The sequence below is a fragment of the Macrotis lagotis genome, chromosome 3 (assembly GCF_037893015.1).
Source record: "Macrotis lagotis isolate mMagLag1 chromosome 3, bilby.v1.9.chrom.fasta, whole genome shotgun sequence".
Taxonomy (NCBI): domain Eukaryota; kingdom Metazoa; phylum Chordata; class Mammalia; order Peramelemorphia; family Peramelidae; genus Macrotis; species Macrotis lagotis.
In genome coordinates, this window is record NC_133660.1 from 256,020,387 (window position 1) to 256,042,017 (window position 21,631).

The 21,631-nt window shown below is 37.1% G+C and overlaps 1 protein-coding gene across 5 annotated transcripts in view; it reads right to left on the reverse strand.

The window, feature by feature from the left end:
* Positions 1-21,631, reverse strand: part of IMMP1L (inner mitochondrial membrane peptidase subunit 1) — a 114,348-nt gene that overhangs the window by 65,568 nt on the left and 27,149 nt on the right. For 4 of the 5 annotated variants that reach the window (XM_074230427.1, XM_074230424.1, XM_074230425.1 and 1 more), the window contains one exon: positions 6,296-6,416. The exons of the other annotated variant lie outside the window; for it this stretch is intronic. In XM_074230427.1, the coding sequence (XP_074086528.1) occupies positions 6,296-6,328 (33 nt within the window). In that variant the 5' untranslated portion in view covers positions 6,329-6,416. The remainder of the gene's footprint in view (positions 1-6,295; positions 6,417-21,631) is intronic. 5 annotated transcript variants of the gene reach the window in all.

Below are 21,631 nucleotides of genomic sequence, written 5' to 3' on the forward strand. Positions count from 1 at the left end.
CCAGCACATTTTACAGATGAGGAAACTGAAGCAAGAAATTGTGAACTGTCTTGCCCAGGATCACATAGCTAGTAAATGTCTGGGGCTGTATTTGAACTCAGAAAGAGGGTCTGCCTGACCTAGGGCCACAGCTCTTTCTTCTGTGCACAAGTGAAGGAAACCTTTATAAGTCCTACACAAAGTTCTGCATCAATATGGCAAGCCCTTGAGGCTACCCAAGATAGGGCAAACTAGTCCAGGTTAGAAATGGGGCAGGTCAAAACTCCTGTGCCTATCAGGTAGCTGAGTAATCCCTGCACTTCTGGGCTGAATGAGACATTAGAGTTGTCTTAAATTTTCACCAATTTACCTGATTTATTACCTACAAAAAGGAAATAGGTCCAAAGGGAAAAAAAATCTAGATAATGAGACAATGATGTCTATGTTGCCAAGGAATAGTAAACTTCCTTTTCTAACTTGGGTTATGAACTATTACCCAAAGGCATTTTTTTTTAAATTCATATTCTGGACTTTATAGAAAGTAGAACCACAAATGTACTTCAACTTATGCAATCACAAAATTGTTGAAATTAGATTTGGTGAACAATATGTCTATCAACTTTAGATATAATTCAGAAATGCTTTAAGTTTCTTTTTCCTATTTGTTTTCATTGCCAACCAAATTAACAGCTAAATTTTACAACTCTACATCCAAACTGTTTAATGATAGGTGAGCTATTAAAAAAAAAGTTACAAAAGCCAATAATATTTGCTAGAATCAGTGATTTGGTCTCTTAAAAATAAGAGCACATCAGTATATACAATTAATTTAGAGATGGAGATATATCGAAACTTCACTTATTCATAAGTCAGATTTCTGTCCTTAACCATGTGAAATGGAAATTTGTACAAAGTCCTTTAAAAGAATAATAGCTATCACAGCACTCAAAGTCATAACTCCAACATAGAGGTATAGCAATTCTCCTCCTTCATATTGTGTAAAATAAGAGTGAAAACAAGATAGTTATAGGATGCAATGACAACAGAAATAAGAAACATCTAATAATAAATAATAGGGGGGAAAACCTATAAAATGTCTATTAAGATGGAAAAACTAGATTACTATGTAATCATTTAGTACAAGGGAAAACGGTTCTAAACACAAGAAACCAATAAAAGCTCATCATCAATAACTACTACTACTGTTTGATAACTACTACTGGTAGCCTTGAGTTAAGAATAGATGAGGGGGGTGGCCAAGATGGTGGTATGAAGGCAGTCATTCCCAGAAACTCGTTCCACAAAAATGTCAAAAGCTGTCAAATTATGACTCTAGCCAAAATTTAGAAGGGCAGAACCCACAGAAAGACTGAGCAATCTCTTCCACTGGAATGGGGGGGGGGGGGGGTTGGAAAAAGGCGCAAGGCAGCTGCAGTCGCAGCCATATTACAGCTGGGTCCGGTGCCTGGTTCCGTGGCAGGGGGGCAGTTTCCAGATCTCCTGGCCCAGGGATCATCAGGGACAGCTAGAAGGGGTGGTGAGGGAACTCTGCTGCCACCAGAGTGAGTGGAGAGCAGAGCTCCAGCCTTAGAGCAGCCTTAGAGGACCTGTGATCATTCACATATCAAAAAACAGTCAGAACCTCTCATAAGACCTTGGAGTAATTAAGGTCCCTGTGGGCTATCCCCAAAACCCCTCAAAGCCTTAAAAATGCAGTAAATCAGTCATAGGCTAAGGAAATGAGCAAACAACAGAAAAAATAAAATCTGACCATAGAAAATTACTTTGGTCCCATAGAAGATTTAGATGAGGACAAAATCGAAGCTTCTGTACCCTACAAAGTCCAAGAGAAATAGAAAATGGATTCAGGCTATGGTGAGCTCAAAAAAGACTTTGAAAAGCAATTAAGAGAGGTAGAGGGAAAAAATGTGAGTTGAAATTAGAGTGATGCAGATATATCATGAAAACCAAGTCAGCAACTTGGTGAAAGAAAAACAAAAAAATACTGAAGAAAATAACAGTGTAACATAAAAACCAGTTTAGGCCAAATGGAAAAAACAACACAAAAGGCAAATGAGGAGAAGAATGCCTTAAAAATCACAATTGGTCAGCTGAAAAAGGTGATAAAAAAGCTCTCTGAAGAAAATAACTCCTTCAAATACACAATGGAACAAAAGGAAGCTGATGACTTTGCGAGAATTCAGAAAGAAATAAAATTATACCAAAGAAAGCAAAAATTAGAAGAAAATGTGAAATATCTCTCTGGATAAACAACTGATCTTGAAAACAAATCCAAAAGAGATAATTTAAACATTATTGGGCTAGGGGTGGCTGGGAGGTGCAGTGGATAAAGTACCGGCCCTGGAGTCAGGAGTACCTGGGTTCAAATCCAGTCTCAGACACTTATTAAATTACCTAGCTGTGTGGCCTTGGGCAAGCCACTTAACCCCATTTGCCTTGCAAAAAAAAAACTAAAAAAAAATTATTGGGCTACTTGAAAGTCATGACCAGAAATAATAGAGTAAAATTGCCCTGAGATCCTAGAAGCAGAGGGTAAAATAGAAATTGAGGGAATTCACTGATCACCCCTTGAAAGAGATCCCAAAAGAAAAACTTCCAGGAATATTATAGCCAAATTCCAAAACTCCCGAGTTAAAGAGAAAATACCAAAAGCTGCCAGAAACAAGCAATTTAACTTCTGTGGCTCTACAGTCAGGATTACATGGGATCTGGCAGTATCTACATAAAGGGCTGGTAGGGCTTGGAATATGATATTCTAGAAGGCACCAGATCTTGGTTTACAACTGAAAATCAACTACCCAGAAAAACTGAACATCCTCTTTCAGGGGAAAAGATGGACTTTCAATTAAAGAGGGATTTTCAAACTTTCCTATTGAAATAGTCTGAGCTGAACAGAAATTTTGATCTCTAAGTATATTACTCGGGGGAACCATAGAGGGTGTGGAAGAAAGGGACTAACTATGAGGAATATAATGACATTGATTTCTTTGTATTCCTGCATGGGAAGAAGATACTGATAACTCATATGAACTTTCTCATTTATAAGAGCAGTTAGAAGGAGCACATGTAGACAAGGAGCATATAAGACACAGGACAGAGCTGAAAATAATGGTATAATATAGTAAAAAGATGGAGTCAATGGGTGATAAAGGAAAGTACTAGGAGGAATAGAAAGGAGAGGAAGAAGAGGCTAAGATATTTCACATAAGAGTCAAGAAAAAGTTTTTACACTGGAGTAGAATGGAGGAAGGTGAGGGAGAATGAGTGAGCCTTCATTCTCATCACAAATGGCTCAGAGAGGAAATAACACATTTAATAGGGTATAGCAATTTATCTTACCCTAGAGAAAAATGAGAGGAAAGGGATGGAATAAGGGGGGAATGGGGGGGGAAGGGGGGGAATAGGTAATAGAAGATAGGGAAGATCGTGGGAGAGGGTACCTTCTGAACAGGGACAGGATGAAAGGAGAGAGAGAATGGAATAGATAGGAATAGGGAGGAATAGAGTAGAGGGGAAATACAGCTAGTGATAGCAACTGTGGAAAAAATACTGAAGGAACTCTCTAGCAGCTATGATGGGAAAGGGAACTTATCCCAGAGACAGAGCCATTGAAATCTGAAGACAGACTAAAGTACACTTTTTTTTCTTTCACCATTCTTGAGGTTTCTCATCTTTTTTGAGGGGGGGGTCAATGATTACTCACAACAAAATCATTGTAATAATATAAAATAATAAAAAAGAATAGATGGCAAAATACATTTTAGAAAGTCCAATCAAAAATCATTAACAGACAGGTCTGCCAGACAAAAAATTAAGATTTGGTTTTAAAAATTCATGGAATATTTCATTTCTCAATAATTTCAAATGAATGAGATGTTAACTGCAACTCATATGACAATATTATATACTAGTTTCATACCAGTAAGCTGAAAAACACTATTCTTAAGGTATGGCCCTTATGCTGGAAACAGTTAAAAAATGAGACTACCTATATGTAACTGGGACCTTCCTTTAAATGTGTGATAAACTCTTAAATAAACTGTGTAACTGGGATCAAAATCATTTAGACATGTTACAATATCTTTAAAAGAACATTAGAGTGATGGCCTATGTAACTGTTGACTGCAATTCATTCTTATTTCAGAATGTGTTGAGCACATTTTCATATGGCTTATTGAATAAAAGTCAACTTTCTTGTATGATGAAATCTGATTTTAAATTTCAAAAATTTGAAATCCTATTATGAGCAGCAGGAGAAATTAGGCAATGGAATATGTATTTGGTACATTGTCTTTATTTGAAAAGCTAAATTATTCAAAACTTATCAAATAACTGGATCATAAGATTGGAAAAACCTTTAATAGTACATCATTCATGAAGGACTATAACCAAACCATCAAAGGGCACATTCATCTACCCTAATCTTAAAGATTAAAGGAAAAGAAAGTTGTATTTGCTTTCTTTATAATCTTTTTCCAGCATTCAACAATTGTTATGATTGGAAAATATTTCTAAATGAATCTCTTTTATAGGAACTTAAACCTACTTTATGTGTCATAAAAACATAATACTAAACTGTGCAAAACAGATATTAGAATGCATATTTTAATTTGAAATTATTCTTATATTAAAAAGTAGAAAATAGGGGTGGCTAGGTGGCACAGTGGATAGAGCACCGGCCCTGGAGTCAGGAGTACCTGGGTTCAAATCCGGTCTCAGACACTTAATAATTACCTAGCCGTGTGGCCTTGGGCAAGCCACTTAACCCCATTTCCTTGAAAAATCTAAAAAAAAAGTAGAAAATAATGAACTTTTCTTAAATAATAGCCATGACATATTTTCATCAATAAACACCCATTCTCTTTTTTGTTCAAAACCAATTTTCTTTTCTTGCTAGATTTAAAATTTCAAAATATTAACTACTTAATGCATTTTCAGGATTTCTGAAATGCAGAAATAAAGTATCACGTCTTGCTCTCTAAAGTTGTTAATTTAGAATGCTTTTGCCAAATCATGCCTAGATGAAGAGCAAATCTTTTTTTTTTTTTAGGTTTTTGCAAGGCAAATGGGGTTAAGTGGCTTGCCCAAGGCCACACGGCTAGGTAATTATTAAGTGTCTGAGACCGGATTTGAACCCAGGTACTCCTGACTCCAGGGCCGGTGCTCTATCCACTACGCCACCTAGCTGTCCTTCTGAAGAGCAAATCTTGAAAAAACATTAACTGAAATACACCAGATTTTTAGCTTATTTTGTTTAAATTTGCTTCTTACATTTAAAAAAATCAATAACAAAGTTACTTTCATATAATTTAATACACAAAATTGCCTTTACATTAGTATTTTTGAACAGTAAGTTATGAGTTTTTCCATAGGCAAGATTGTATTTACATGGCTGCTCAAAATGGGTAGAAATATACTTTTAAAAGGAGCAGTTTTATACATTTTAAGTGAGCCTAGGACATAGGAAAACAATGTGTTTGGCAGGTGAGCAACAGACACCCCAGTTGTTCTCTAACCCATACTCACTTTATGTAAATATAGTTCATTGTACATAGTAGACAACATGATAGCCAAATTATAGAGTGGACATATAAAACAAGTCCCATTTAAAGTCATGCTGCGTTAAATGGATCATGGGATGTTTTGTTCCAAATAGGTCCCATAAAGTAGAAACTTATTATTGTGAGACCTTTTGAACTGGATAGACACAAAGCTGACGAGCCCCAAAAAATTAAGGAAAAGCTAATACCAAATGGGTATATATTCAGAAAAACATTAACCCAGAAAACCTAAGCTTTCATTAGATGTATTCTATTTGAAGATATTTTTAATAATATGGAACATTAAATTTGAAGGATATTTTCTATTGGTTCTTTATCACCACCATTACGACATCCTCCACCACTACCTCCACTACCACCACCACCACCAATATCACCACCACCATCATCATCATCTTCACCACCACCACCACCACCACCACCACCTCTACCATCATCACCACCAAAGTATTTATGCCAACCTATTAACAACAGCAGTGGAGCATAAGAATTACAGGGTGGCACCTGTTCTCTACTGATCTTTTTATGATGGGGCTAAGGACCATAAACATTTGTCCACCTGGGTAGTTATTTGTCTGTCCATAAAATGCCACTTCTCCTTTCAAGAAATGCTTTAATGTCCAGTAGGGTGCAGTATTATAGCAATAACAAAACCCAAAGGGAACATGGAACCAATGAACAAGGGAAGAAGAAGCATGTGCTGCCACAAATGGGAAAATAACAAGTGCTCTTACCTTCCTACCCCTAAAGCCAGCTCGATAACACATTCAGGTCTTATATGGTGGTATCTCCAGAAAACCACATGCTAATAAAGTTTTCTAAAACACAGGTAGGCAATCCATAATTTCAGGGAATCTAAAAACAGGGAAAAATAAAAATGATAGGAAAATTAATTATGCAATAAAAAAGATATTTTTCCCTTCTGAGAAGTGTGTATATATATATATATGTAGCATTGCTGGTAAAATCGACAAAAATACTAACATCTATCCCCCTCTTTCACTGCTTGTCAGGGCACCATGCTACGATTCTGTGCTGATAGTATCCTAGAAATAGGTATGAGAAAATGAAAAAATATAAGTAACCTTGCCAACAAAGGAACTTCCTGATGGAATTGAAGAAATCCCCAATGGAGTAATGTCCCCAAGAAAGCCCCATAGAGTTTCAGCTGACTGATATGTAAATATCAAATTTTAGCTAAGAAATGACATATTGGGAAAAACTGTGGATAAAAACAAATCTATATTAAAAATACTATGTCTGTGAACACTTTTCTCAAACGGAGAACAATTTGAAAATGTTCTTCCTTGAAAAGACCAGTTATCAACAAGGTAAAATAACTATTTTAGCTTATTGAATAGTTGTGAGTCTGATACAATGATAAGGGGGTGGTAGTTGTAGTTCCAAAATGGTAGTAATAAAAATAATAGTTTTTCCCCCCAAAAAAGATTCCATACTTAGTAGTGGTTCAAATGTCAACCATACACCTTAGTAGCAAATATGTTATCTTGGCTTTATTTATTTGTTTGTTTGTTTGTTTGTTTATTTGTTTATTTAGGTTTTTGCAAGGTGAACTGGGTTAAGTGGCTTGCCCAAGGCCACACAGCTAGGTAATTATTAAGTATTTGAGACCAGATTTGAACCTAGGTACTCCTGACTCCAGGGCCTATGCTTTATCCACTATGCCACCTAGTCACCCCAAATATGTTATCTTGGATAAATCATCTAATAAAATATCACTATGTGGTAATTTCAATAAGTCAAACTGTATTCATCAATGAAATGGGAATAAAATCTACTCTCAGGATCATCATGAGGACCAAAACAGATAATAGATGTGAAAACATTTTTTAAAATGTGAAGTATTATAAATATATGAAATAATAGCTTTATTGTTATTAACAAAATGATGTCATTACCAACATAATGGTAAATTACTTATTAATATATCCATTATAATTATGGTAATAGTGGTCATCCTACTTATTAATGCTACTGATTATCATTCTAATGATAAAAAATAGTTTTGAGAAGACTTTTCTATTTCTGAGACCCTGGGGCTTCTCTATCTGACTTTCACAATAACCCTTTGAGAACATTAAAGCAGAGGAAGAAATTTAATTTGTGAATAGTGATTTGCCCAAAAATGTGTCTAGGAAGTTTGGAATCAGTTCTTGAATATCAGTGTTCTATAAACTTTTCAGAAAAAAAATCAGTTATGTTCCTTTATTATTTGAAAGCAGAAAAATAACTTTATTTTCTATATTAGAAGCAACAAGTAATCCAAGGATTAGTGTCCTGGGCATGGAGTCAAGTAGATTAGAGAACAAATCTGGCCTCAGATACTGACTGGCTATTGGATCTTTCACAAGTTATTTTACCTTTCTGCTTAAGCTTCTTCACCTGTAAAATAGTTATAGTGACAACACTTATGTCCTGGTACTATTGTGAGGATCATAGGAGAGGATGTTGAGGCACATAGAAAATATGAAGTATCCAGGAGATGCTACATAAATACTACTTGTTACTGCTATTAACAGGAAAATTTAAACTACAGTTTGTGACCTTGTTTATAAGAGGTATTTTGGTGACAGTATTTTTTTAATTTTTTTTTTATTTTACAATTTTGCCCCAATCTCACTGCAGTACCCCCACAGAAGGCAGTATGATAGTCTTTCCATTGTTTCCATGCTATACATTGATCAAAACTGAATAGGGTGCCAGGCAGCTAGGTGGCACAGTGGATAGAGCACCAGCCCTGGAGTCAGGAGTACCTGAGTTCAAATCCGACCTCAGACACTTAATAATTACCTAGCTGTGTGGCCTTGGGCAAGCCGCTTAACCCCATTCACCCTGCAAAAACCTAAAAAAAAAAAATTGAGTGGGTTGAGAAAAAAATTATATCCTTAAGGAAAAATAAAACTTAAGAGATAGCTAACTTACGTAATACATGAGGTAACTTTTTTTTTAAATTAAAGATGATAGTCTTGGGTCTTTGTTTAAACTCCACAAATTTTTCCTTGAAAACAGATGGTATGTATTCTCTATCAGAGATACTCTAAAATTGTCCCTGGTTATTGCACTGATGAACTGAGCAAGTCCATTAAGATTGATGGGGGGGGGGGGGGCAGAGCCAAGATGGTGGCATGAAGGCAGCATTTCCCTGGAACTCTTCCCACAAACTCCAAAAAACAAACACATGATGACTCTAGCCAAAATTTAGTGGGGCAGAACCCACAGAAAGACTGAGTGGTACATTTTCCCAGTCCAAGATAACTTGGAAGTTCCCTGGGAAATGTATGCTTCACCAGCACCAGGGGTTGGAAAAAAGCTGAGGCCTCAGCCCAGCCCAGCCCAGAGATCATGGGCAGCAGCTTGAAGAGGCAGGGAGAGAACTCTGCTCCAGCAGAATGAGTGTGGAGTGAGGAGCACTGGCTGCAGAATCCGGAGGGAGAATCTGGAGAAAGCAGCCTGCACCCCCAGAGACGGTAAGGGAAGTCTGCAGAGGTCTCTCTGCTCTCCCTGGGGCAGGACTCTGCTGTCTGCCTACACTCAGATCCAGCCAGTCTGGACTTCCATAATAAGATAGCTGGATCTGGCCTTGTAGCCCCAGGGCAAAGGGAAGTACGAGCCATGGACATATCAGAGCACAGGCAAGAGAGCATAAGACCTTGGAGGAATAGAGGTCCCAGTGGGATGTCCCCCCCCCAAAAAAAATCCCCAAAGCCTTGGAAGTGCTGTCTTGGGCTGAGGAAAGGAGTAAACAACAGAAAAAGAAGAATCTGACCATAGAGAATCACTTCAGTCACATGGAAGATCAAAACACATACTCAGATGATGACAAAATCTAAGCTTCCATATCCAAAACCTCCAAGAGAAATAGATAATGGGCTCAGACTATGAATGAGCTTAAAAAAAAAGACTTTGAAAAAACAATTAAGGAAGGTAGAGGAAAAATTGGGAGGAGAAATGAGAGTGATGCAGATAAATCATGAAAAACCAAATCAAAAGCTTGGTGAAAGATATACAAAAAAAAGGGTGAAGAAAAGAACATATTAAAAACCAGTTTAGGCCTAATGGAAAGAGCAAAATGAAAGACAAATGAGAAGAATGCTTTAGAAAGCAGAACTGACCAGCTGAAAAAGGAGATAAAAAAGCTCTCTGAAGAAAATAACTCCTTCAAATGCAGAATGGAACGAATGGAACTAAAGGAAGCTGATGACTTTGCAAGAAATCATGAAGAAATAAAACTCTTCCAAAAAAGCCAAAAATTAGAAGAAAATGTTAAATATCTCATTGGAAAAACAACCAAACTTGAAAACGATCCAGAAGAATTAATTTAAAAATTATTGGGCTATCTGAAAGCCACAATCAGGAGAAGAGCCTAGACTTCATTTTAATACAGCAAAATTGCCCTGAGATTCTAGAAGCAGAAGGCAAAATAGAAATCAAGAGAATTAACCGGTCACCTCCTGAAAGAGATCCCAAAAGAAAAACTTCCAAGAATATTATAAGCCAAATTCCAAAACTTCCAAATCAAGGAGAAAATTCTAAAAGTTGCCAGAAACAGACAATTCAACTAAAGAGGCTCCATAGTCAGGGTTACACAGGATCTGGCAGCATTAAGGGCTTGTAGGGATTGGAATATGATATTCCAGAAGGCAAAAGATCTTGGTATACAATTGAGAATCAACTACCCAGAAAAACTGAACATCCTCTTTCAGGGGTTAAAGATGGCCTTTCAATGAAACAGGGGACTTTCAAACTTTCCTATTGAAACAACCCATAGCTGAACAGAAAATGTGATCTCCAAGTACAGGACTCTGGTGAAGCATAGAGGGAGTGGAAGAGAGGAACTAACCATGAGGAACTTAATGATATTGAACTGTTTGTATTCCTGCATGGGAAGAAGATACTGATAACTCATATGAACTTTCTCATTTATAAGAGCTGTTAGAAGGAGCATCTATAGACAGGACATAGGAAGGAGTGGAATATAATGGTATAATATAGTAAAAAGATGTAGTCAATGGGTGATAAAGGAAAGTACTGGGAGGATGGGAAAGGAGATGAAGAAGCTCAGAAATTTCACATAAGAGTCAAGAAAAAGCTTTTTCAATGGATTGGAAGGGGGGAAGGCAAGGGGAGCCTTTATTCTCATCAGAAATGGCTCAGAGAGGAAATAACATACACATAGGGTGAGGAAATCTATCTTACCCTAGAGAAAAATAAGAAAGAGATGGGATGGGGGAAATGGGAGGAGGGAAGGGGGAAGAGGTGACAGAAGAGATGGAAGATCGAGGGAGACGGTACTCAGATACAACACACTTTTGGACAGGGCCAGGATGAAAGAAGAGAGAGAATAGAATAAATGAGAGTGGGGAGGAATAGAGTGGAGGTACAGCTAGTGATAGCAACTGTGGGAAAAATATTGAAGCAACTACTCTGGTGGATTTATGATAAAGAAAGCAACTCACCCCAGAGATAGTCATTGAAATATGAACACAGACTGAAGTACAATTTTTTTTCTCTCTCTTTCTATTCTTGAAATTTCTCATCTTCAGGGGGGGTTATGTTTGCTCTTATGTTTATTCTTATAACACACTCAATTTACATCAATGTATAGCATGGAAACAATGAAGAGACTGTCAGACAGCCTTCTGTGGAGGGGGAGGGGAGGGTGGGGAAAAATTGTAAAATTCAATACCTTACAAAAAATGATAGGTACATATTAATATTCTATATAATTGGAAAACAAATAAAAATGTTAAAAGAATAAAACTAGTTCTAAAGAAGGAGAACAAAAAAAGATGGATTGACTAGATTGGTTAGCTGCTGTCCTTCATTCTCAAAGAGGATAAAGATGATATCATTGTGTTGGGATCAAGGATTAATGTGAAAGAGTCAAATGGAAGTTCTTTAGTTTCTTGGTCCAGCACTGGTATATTATTCAGGTTTCACAGGCATGCGACAAAGGCTCTGTAGATCTTCAGTTTGGTGACCAGCCCAATACCTCTTCTCTCCTATACTTTCTTTTGGAGCTTCGCCAAACACTGAGCTAGCTCTAGCAAAGAGTGTGTCAATCTCATCATCTATATTATATGCCTGAAAAGTATACTGCCAAGATAAGTGAACTTATCTCACAGCATTCAAAATTTCTCCATTTGTTGTAACCAATGGTTCCACACACATAGATGTGGAGGACCTGTTTTCTTGTTAGCAGAAGCAACAGAGAATTGATCCATGCTTTGTTGCATCCACACCTCAGAGGCTGCATTGAGGTCATAATCATCTGCAAATAAAAAGTCACATGCACCAACTTTCCCTCCACTATGGTTTTAGCTTGTAGTTTTTTCAAATTAAATAATTTAACATCAGTGTGGAAGCTGAACTTGAAGTCATTTCTGTACTTGTTGAAAGCACCCAACAACATGGCTGGAAACATCATGCTAAGAAGCATAGGAGGAAGCACAAAGCTCTGCTTCACTTCACTTCATGGTTTGTTTGGTTTTTTTGCAAGATAATGGGATTAAGTGACTTGCCCAATGTCAAACAGCTAGGTAGTAATTACTAAGTGTCTGAGGTCCTATTTGAACTCTGATCCTCCTGACTCCTGGGCTGGTGCTCTATCCACTGCACCACCTAGCTGCCCCTTCACTTCACTTTTGGTAATGAGAAAGTGCTAGAGTATTGTCCATTAACTATAAGCCATGCAAGTATGCCATCATGAAACTGGTTGTCCAGATAACATCTATTGAGAAGATGGTCTTTGCAACACAGCACTGTGCCTAATTTTTGATAGGCATTTAAAAAATGTTTAGTGATTGGTTATTGATTGATGGTACTATACAAAAACAAACTGAGTCAATTAAAGTAATATAATGAAGACGGGGGTTTTGCTAGGTTTTAAAATGGCCTTCAATGGTCAAACCCTACTACCATTTAATAATTTCTCAGGTTCATAACCTCATTGTTTTCCTTGAAAGATGTTGCTGTTATTGCTTCTATAGCATCTCTTGATTCTACAATATCTCTTGCAATTTACCTCTTGTCTGTATTTTTCACAACCACTAATTTAGTTCAGTCCCTATCACCTTTCAAATGCTTCTCTAAGTGTGGTCCAAGGTCCCCTGGGGTCCCTAAGATGCTTTTTGAGAGTTCACAAGGTCAAAATTATAATAATAGTAACACCAATAATAATAATGATACTAAGACATTATTTGTCTATTAAACTACTTCTCCCTTGTTCAACTCTGTAACTGTGAAGCAGGGTTTTCTTCATTCATTTTCACCAAATAAAAATATCTCACCAAACACCAATGCAAAAGCAGATAAGAAAATCTAGTTGCAAAAATATAAAAACAATTCTATTCTCCTAATTGTTTTGTTTTAAAGATAATATGATTATTTTGCACAAAATATGTTGTTTCTATTAATAGGTAAAGGATTTACCATTTAAAAAGATTTAGTATTTTAATCTTTTACTAGTTTTAATTTCCATTATAGTAAATATTAAATGATAAACACATAAACAAAAGCTCTTTGGAGTCCCTTTACATAGTAGGCTCTTGGAAAACAAGGATTAGTTTTGTGCCTTTCCAGGCAGCTAGACCTATTCCAAAAAGCTAGGTGGTAAGGTAAATAGAGTGCTTGGCCTGGACTCAAATACTTATCAGCTATCTGACCCTGAGCAAATCACTTAATCTGCCTCAATTTCCTTAACTGTAAATTGGGGGATAATAGTAGTCTCCCAGACCTGTTGTGAGGATCAATTGAAAAGACTATTTCTACTTGTGTTCTTTCTTTTTTCCTTCCTTGCATTCCAGCATTTAGCACAGTGACTGGTATGTCATAATTGCTTAATAAATGTTGAATGATTTAGCTTGATTTAGTCAATGTGATCCCAAGTTCCCAAAGAATTTATAGACTCCAAAAAAATAGTGCCCAAAGCACTGGGTCTGGGGTGAGGAAGACTCTGCTGTCCAATTTCCACTTTGTCCCCTTTCTGGGTGACCCTGAGCAAGTCACTTTACTCTGATTGTCTCAGTTTAGAAAGAAATAGCAGATCATTCCAGTATCTTTAGGAAGAAAACCCTGGGGCGGCTAGGTGGCTTAGTGGATAAAGCACTGGCCTTGGAGTCAGGAGTACCTGGGTTCAAATCCAGTCTCCAGACACTTAAATTACCTAGTTGTGTGGCCTTGGGCAAGCCACTTAACCCCATTTGCCTTGCAAAAAAAAAAAAACCAAACCCATAGTCAGAGATGACTGAAAAAACCGAATGACAAAGATTCTCAAGGAAAATAATGAAGTGAGAAGAAAAATATAGCCTAGTGGGAGAACATCTCATTCTAGACTATGAAGCAGCTTTTATCAGAATTATTTGAAGGCATTTTCCATCCTACTCCTTCTAGCTCCTGCCAACCCTGTTGGGAGAGCTTCTGACACTGTAGAGATCAGCCAGTCTCTCCACTTATTCTAAGTCAATCTCTGCCCCACCAGAAACCAGGACTTCATTCAAGGGTCTTCAAAGGGGTAAAGAACTGGATTCTGAGAGGGTGGCTATCTCCTGGGAAATAACTGAAAAAACTGTGGTACCCGTATGTGATCAAATGCTACAGTACTGTAAGAAATGATGAATGGGATAGTTTCAGAGAGTGAAGAGAACAGAGACAAGAGAATAATCTGCACAGTAATTACAATATTGAAAAGAAAAAACCTTTAAAGACTTAAGAATGCTGATAAATGTAATGAAAACCAAACCTGCAGAGGCCTGATGAGAAAGTATACTAGCTTCACATGATTGGAGAGATAATGGCTTCAAAACTAGACAAACTAGACAGAACTAGACATACGCTTTTTAGAGTTGAAAAATGAATAGATTTATTTTACTTAACTATGATTATTGTTTCAAGAACTGTGATCTCTCTCATTTTTTAACTTAGGGAGATGATGGGTAAAGTAGGGAGAAGAATTAGCAACTATTACAAAAAAAGAAAAAGAACAAAAAAAGGTTACTTATTTTTTCATTGCACAGAAGAGGAATAAAGTTAAAAAAGATATCAAGTAAAACAAGAATTTCTTAAATATTGTAGTAAAACTGAAAGTGTAAATTATGTAAAATTTATACAATAAATTCAACAAGTAATTTTCAAAACTGTCCTACTTATCTGTAATTTTTCCTGGCTTTCTTTCTGTTTGCTTCTCAATTTTTGTTTGTTTGGAAAAGCCTAAACCCTGACATCTCTGTCCCAAAGTCCAATTAAAAAAAAGAGAATAACAAAACTCTTCTAACAAATGTGCATAATCATGCAAAACAAATTCCCACATGGGTCATGTCCAAAAAAGTATTTTGCATATTTTGAGTTCTACATCTCTCAGAAAGTGATCAATATGCTTCATTTATTGGTACTCTGAAATTATTCTTGGTTAATTCATGGTTGGGGCCCAACCAATATAATAAAAGTGACAACATTATCTGAATTGATTTACTAATTCAGTATCATACTATTCAAACTACCAAAAGGTCATTTCACAGAGCTAGGGAAAAGAAATTTTGTCTAGGAGAAAAGGCAAAAAAAAATCTAATGGGAAATAATTGAAAACAAAATGGAAAGAAACAGGAGCAGTACCAGATCTCAAACTGGACCATAAAATGATCATTAAAACAGTTTGGTACCCGGTAAGAAAGCGGCTGTACAATAGAACAAATTCGGTACATAAAATAGAGCAATAAATGAATACAGTGAGCTAGTGTTTAGTAAATCCTCAAAATTCAAGAATTCATTGACAATAACTTCTGGAAAACATGGAAAGTAATCTAGCAGAAACTAAGTAAATAAACATCACACCCTATAACAAAATAAGCCCTAAATGGATATCTGACATAGACAAAGAATGACATCTTAAATAACATAAAGAGCATTGAAGAAAGTAACCTTATATAAAGGGATAGAGGAAGAGTTCATTGCTAAACAAGAGATAGAGAAAAGAAAAAAAAGGAAAAACTGAACAATAAAATTGGGGAAAATATACTAATATAGCAAGTTTCATTCATTCCTATATATGTATGTATGCATACATGCAGATGTATATACATATGTACACATACACATGGATGTAGATATAGATTCATTTCCAAAATACATAAGGAAGTGATTCATATTTATAAAAAGCTATTCTCCAATTGATAAATGGTCAAAGGATATATAACAAGTTCTCAAGGAAAGAAATCCAAGTTATCAATAGCCACATGAAAAAATACATATCAAATAACAAATAGAGAAATGCAAATTAAAAACATTTGTAGTTCCACCTCTCACTCATCAAATTGGTAAAGATGACCAAAAAGAAAATGACCAGAAATGTTTATTTACTCATTCATTCACACACACCCTCACACACAAACAGGCATGCATATAAAAATGTGCATGCTCTTGACCTAGCAATACTTCTGTTAGCCCTATATGCCAAAGAGTTCAAATAAAAGGGGAAAGTTTTTATATGTACAAAAATATTTAAAGAAGCTTTTTTTGTGTGTGGTGTGGTGGCAAAGAACTAAAAACAAAGTAGGTGGGGCCTTAATTGAATGGCTGAACAAATTATTAGAAAGGAATGTTGTATAATTGTTTCAGACTGCTCAATTCTTCATGATCCCATTAGGAGATTTTGGGTGAAGACATTGGAGTCTTTTGCCATTTCTTTCTCTAATTCATTTTATAGATGAGGAAACTGAGGCAAACAGGGTTAAGGGACTTGTCCAGGGTCACATACCTAACAAGTGTCTGAGGTTAGATCTGAACTCACATCTTGACATCAGATTTGGTGCTCTAACCACATGAATGTAATGGAATACTAGTGTGCTTTAAGAAATGATGATTTAGGGGCAGCTAGGTGGCGCAAGTGGATAGAGCACTGGCCTTGGAGTCCAGAGTACCTGGGTTCAAATCTGACCTCAGGCACTTAATAATTACCTAGCCGTGTGGCCTTGGGCAAGCCACTTAACCCTATTGCCTTGAAAAATCTAAAAAAAACCAAACAAACAAAAAAACTGTGATTTAAGAAAAGATGGTTTCAGAGCAATTTGTAAAGATTTGGATGAAGTGTTTAGTAAACAGAATCAGGAAAACTATTTATTTAATAACAAGAACATTATTGTGGCAAGTCTAAAAGACTTAAGAACTCTGATAAAGGGGCAGCTAGGTGGCGCAGTGGATAAAGCACTGGCCTTGGAATCAGGAGTAACCTGAGTTCAGATCCTGTCTCAGACACTTAATAATTACCTAGCTGTGTGGCCTTGGGCAAGCTACTTAACCCCATTTGCCTTGCAAAAACCTAAAAAAAACAAACAAAAAAAAACTGTGATCAACCAAGATTCCTTAAGATAACCTCTGAAGAATAATGTATTCCATCTGTTGATAGAAATGATAAACTGATAAAATGTAGACTGGCCATAACTGAAAACTATATCTCAATGAGGAGATTTTTTTAAAAAAAGTATTCATATCTGTTACAATGGTCCCCCCCCCCTTTTTTCCTCAATGGGGAATGTAAGGTAGGGTCAAGGGAAGTGAAAAGGACAGAAAATCAAAGTTTTGTTAGCTGAATATTATGCATTACTTCATAATTATCATTATGAGGTTTCTCTGAAACCATCCCCTTCATAATTTATTATTCCACAAGAATATTCTATTATATTTATATATATTATAACCTGTTCAGCTACTCCTCCACTGATAGGAACTCCCTTAGTTTCCAGTTTTTTATTTCTACAGAAAACTGTTATACATATTTTTGACCATATAGGTCCTTTTCTATTCTCAATGCATACAAAGTGAATAGTGGTAGAACTGTTCTTGTGGAGGAGTCAAGAGTACTTTTTGTTTTCTACTGTCATTCTGAGATTCTCTTTTAACCACCTTCACTAAATAACCTCTCTTCCATTGAGATTCAAATCTAAATTTATCACCACTGCACTTGTTACATCTCCTTCATCCCAAGTAAATCAATCCAACTCTATACCACCCTCTATCTTTAAATCCCTTGTCCCCTTGCCCTATCACCATCACATATGGCCAAACTTCAGTCCTAGGTTACTCCCTCCCTGTGTATTCTCTACGGCTATTTATTGCTAAATCCAACAGCTTTTTCTCAGTTCTCATTCTCCCAGACCCCTCTCCAGTCTCTTGATTACCCTTTCCTCAATTCTTTCTTTTCTCTATTTCTGGAGCACCAATGATTCTTCTCTTACCTATTTCTTTCTTAATTGCTTTTGCTGGACCTTCATCCACATCCTGGTTCTATTCTGGGCCCTCTTCTTCCTCCAAATAACTTCATCTGTTGATTTTATCAGCTCTCATGGATTTCATTGCCAATTCTGTGTCTACGGATCGTGTCCTAATCGCTCTAATGTCCTCCTATCTCTCATCTTTAGATGTTCTGGAGAGCTCTTTAACTCAACACATCCAAAGCACAATTCATCATTTTTCCTCCTAAGCCCTATAACCATAGATGGCAGTCCCTTACATCGATTCTGAGGTATCATACTCAACTCCTCAGTATAGCTTTCTTATCAATATGTAGCCATTCAGTCATGTCCAACTCGATGTGACTCTATGGGCTTTTGTCTATGAGCAAAGTTACTGGAATGGTTTTCCATTTCTTTTTTCCAGTATACCTCCATTTTACAGATAAAGAGAGGTTAAATGACTTGAGGCCAGATTTGAACTCATATATTTCTGACCCCAAGGTCAGTATGCCACCTAGCTGTAACCATGTCTACTCAATAAACTTCAAGGACTCTCATAATTACAATAGTCATGTTGTAAAAACAAACATAATCTGCCTCCCACTCAAGAAAAATAAAGTGACAGAAGAAAAACAGTGTGCTTCAGTCCATATTCAGATACCATCAGCTCTCTTTGGAATAGATCACTTTCTTCATCATAAGTCCATCACAGAAGTTGCTTCAATGTTTTTCCCCATAGTTGTTAACTGTATTTCCCTCCATCCTTTTCCTCCCCACCCCCTATTCTATTCCATCTCTCCTCTCATCCTGACCCTCCTCAAAAGTGTGTTGTATCTGACTACCTTCTCCCAAGATCTTCCTTCTCTCCTATCACCTGTATCCCCCTCTTTCTCTCCCCTTGTCCCCTTTCTCCTATTCCTTTCCTCTCCTATTTTTCTTTAGGGCAAGGCTGTGCAACCAAAGGTTATCTTAGGGTTGCATTAAAATAAAATAATTATTCAAGGGCAACACCCAGAATAAAAAATACAGTCCATGGTTCCGTTCAGCAGCTGTAGCACCACATAAAGGCTCTGGGGCCAAAGTTCTCAGATATAAAAGGTTGCCTCATAACTTATTAGAAAGTGGGAGAATGCATGTCATCATTCAACAGGTAAAGGCACACAAAGGGCTAAAGAAAACACAAAACAACAAAGTGACAACACTAGTCTGCATGGGACAGATGGAATGCATCCCACAGATCGACTGAAAATTCTGTGAGATGTTTAGTCCATAAAACTACTTAAAAATACCAAAGAAAATTAACATCAATGAGATTATTTATTAGTGATGGAATTAAAAAATCTAATACACATTTCATGAAAATTATTATTTTATTTTTTCACTCATGAAAATTAAAACCTACAGGGATAAAATTGCAAGGCAGGCCACATTTTGGACAGCCCTGCTTTGGGATTAGATAGATTTCTATTCCCAATTGAGTACATACATTATTTCCTCTTTGAGTCATTTCTGATGAGAGTGAAGCCTCACTCATTTCCCCCTCATCTTCCATCTTCCACTCTATTGTAAAAGCATTCTTACCTCATTTATGTGAAATAACTTACCCCATTCTACCTCTCCTTTCCCTTTCTCCCAGTGCACTCCTTTCTCATCCATTAACTCCATCTTTATACTATATTATACCATTATATTCAGCTCCCTCTTGTACCTTGTCTAGATATGCCCCTTTTAACTGCTGTTATGAGAAGGTTCATACGAGTTATCAGTATCATCTTCCCAGTAATACAGACAGTTCAACATCATTAAATCCCTCATAATTATTCCTTCTTGTACACCTTTCTCTATGCTTCACCTGAATCCTGTACTTGAAGATCAAACTTTCTGTTCAGTTCTGGTCATTTCAACAGCAAAGTATGAAAGTCTCCTCTTTCATTGAATGTTCATCTTTTCCTCTGAAAGAGGATGTTCTCTTTTGTCTTCCAGAATATCATATTCCAAGTCCTATGAACCCTTAAATGTAGGTGCTGCTAAATCTTGTGTAGTCCTGATTGTAGCTCCATGATATTTAAATTGTTTCTTTCTGTCTCCTTGACTTGGGAGTTCTGGAATTTGGCTATATTTTGGGGAATTTTTTCTTTTGGGATCTCTTTCAGGAGGGGTTTGGTGGATCCCCCCAATTTCTTTTTATCCTCTGCCTCTAGGATCTTAGCGCGATTTTCTTGGATTAGTTCTTGAAAAATGAAATAAAGGATCTATTTTTAGTCCTGACTTTTAGGTAGCCCATTAATATTTGAATTATCTCTCCTGGATCTGTTTTCCAGGTCAGTTGTTTTTCCATTGAGATATTTTACATTTTCTTCTAGTTTTTCATTCTTTTGGTTTAATTGTTTCTTGTTTTCTTGCAAAGTCACAAGCTTCCCTTAGCTCCATTCTACATCTGAAGGATTTTTTTTTTCCTTCAAAGAGCTTTTATATTTCCTCTTCCATCTGGCCAATTCTGCTTTTTAAAGCAGTTGTCTCCTCATTGGCCTTTTGGACTGCTTTTTTTTATTTGACCCAAACTAGTTTTTAAGATGTTATGTTCTTCAGTATTTTTTGGTAATTTCTTCACTAACCTCCTGACTTGGTTTTCATGATTTTCCCACACTGCTCTCATTTTTCTTCCTAATTTTTCCTCTACCTCTCTTACTTTCTTTTCAAATTCTTTTTTGAGACCTTCCATAGCATGAGACCAATTCCTGTTATTGTTGGAAGCTTTGGCTGCAAAAGTTTTGACTGTCATCCTCTGAGTATGTATTTTTATTCTCCATGGGATCAAAGTAATTTTCTATGGTCAGATTCTTTTTCTTCTGTTGTTTGCTCATTTCACAGCCTATGACTTGATTTTAACTCTGTTAAGCTAGGGCTCTGTTTCCAGGGTGGAAACACTCTCCCAAGCTTCTGAGGGTTTTTCAAGTTATTTTCAGGGACCTCAATTCCTTCAAGGTCTTATGAGAGGCTCTGACTGCTCTCCTGCCTGTGCTCTTGAGCTGTAAAGAGGGACCCTGCCCCACTATGGCAGTATGGAGGCCCAGACTGACCTGGATCTGAGAATGGGCAAAGCCATAGAGTCCTGCCTCAGAGATAGCACAGACACCCCTGCAATCTTCCCCAACCCCCTTACTGTCCATGTGCTGCACTCAAGAAGTAGCTTGCTGGGTGGCTCTTCAGGTCTGCTCCCTGGTTCCCAGACTGGGTCAGGGCTGAGGCCTGTGCTAGACTGGGCTCTGTGCTCATCCCACTGACCTTCCCAATTGTCCTTGGCAATCCCTGGGCTGAGGGGTCAGGAATCTTCACTGCTTCCACAGACCAGAACTCCTGGGGACCCAGGTGGGTCCCGGTGGACTGTTTTTGGATGGCTAGAGGAAGTTCGCTCTGTTGCAGCCTGGCTGCACTGGTCCTTTCTAACCCTAGTGAAACAGACCTTTCCTGCAGATCTTCCAAGTTGTCTTGGGTTAGAAAATTGTTTCACTCAATCTTTCCATGGGTTCTGCCACTCTAGAATTTGGTTAGAGTCATTATTTAAAAGTATTTCCTGTCTTCACTCTACCATCTTGGTTCTGTCTCCATCTTCAAGGCCTTTCTATTACCTCCAAGAGCAAATACAAAATTCTCCCTTTGACATTCACAATCCTTATAACCAAGCCTACTCCCTTCTTTCCATTCCACCTCCTCTATCCCAAACAAGCTCTTTGAGCTAGTAGCCCTGGAGTCCTGGCTGTTCCATGAATAAGAGAGTTTTCCATGGCTGTGCCCCTTCAAAGATGACAAAGCTCTCCCTACCCA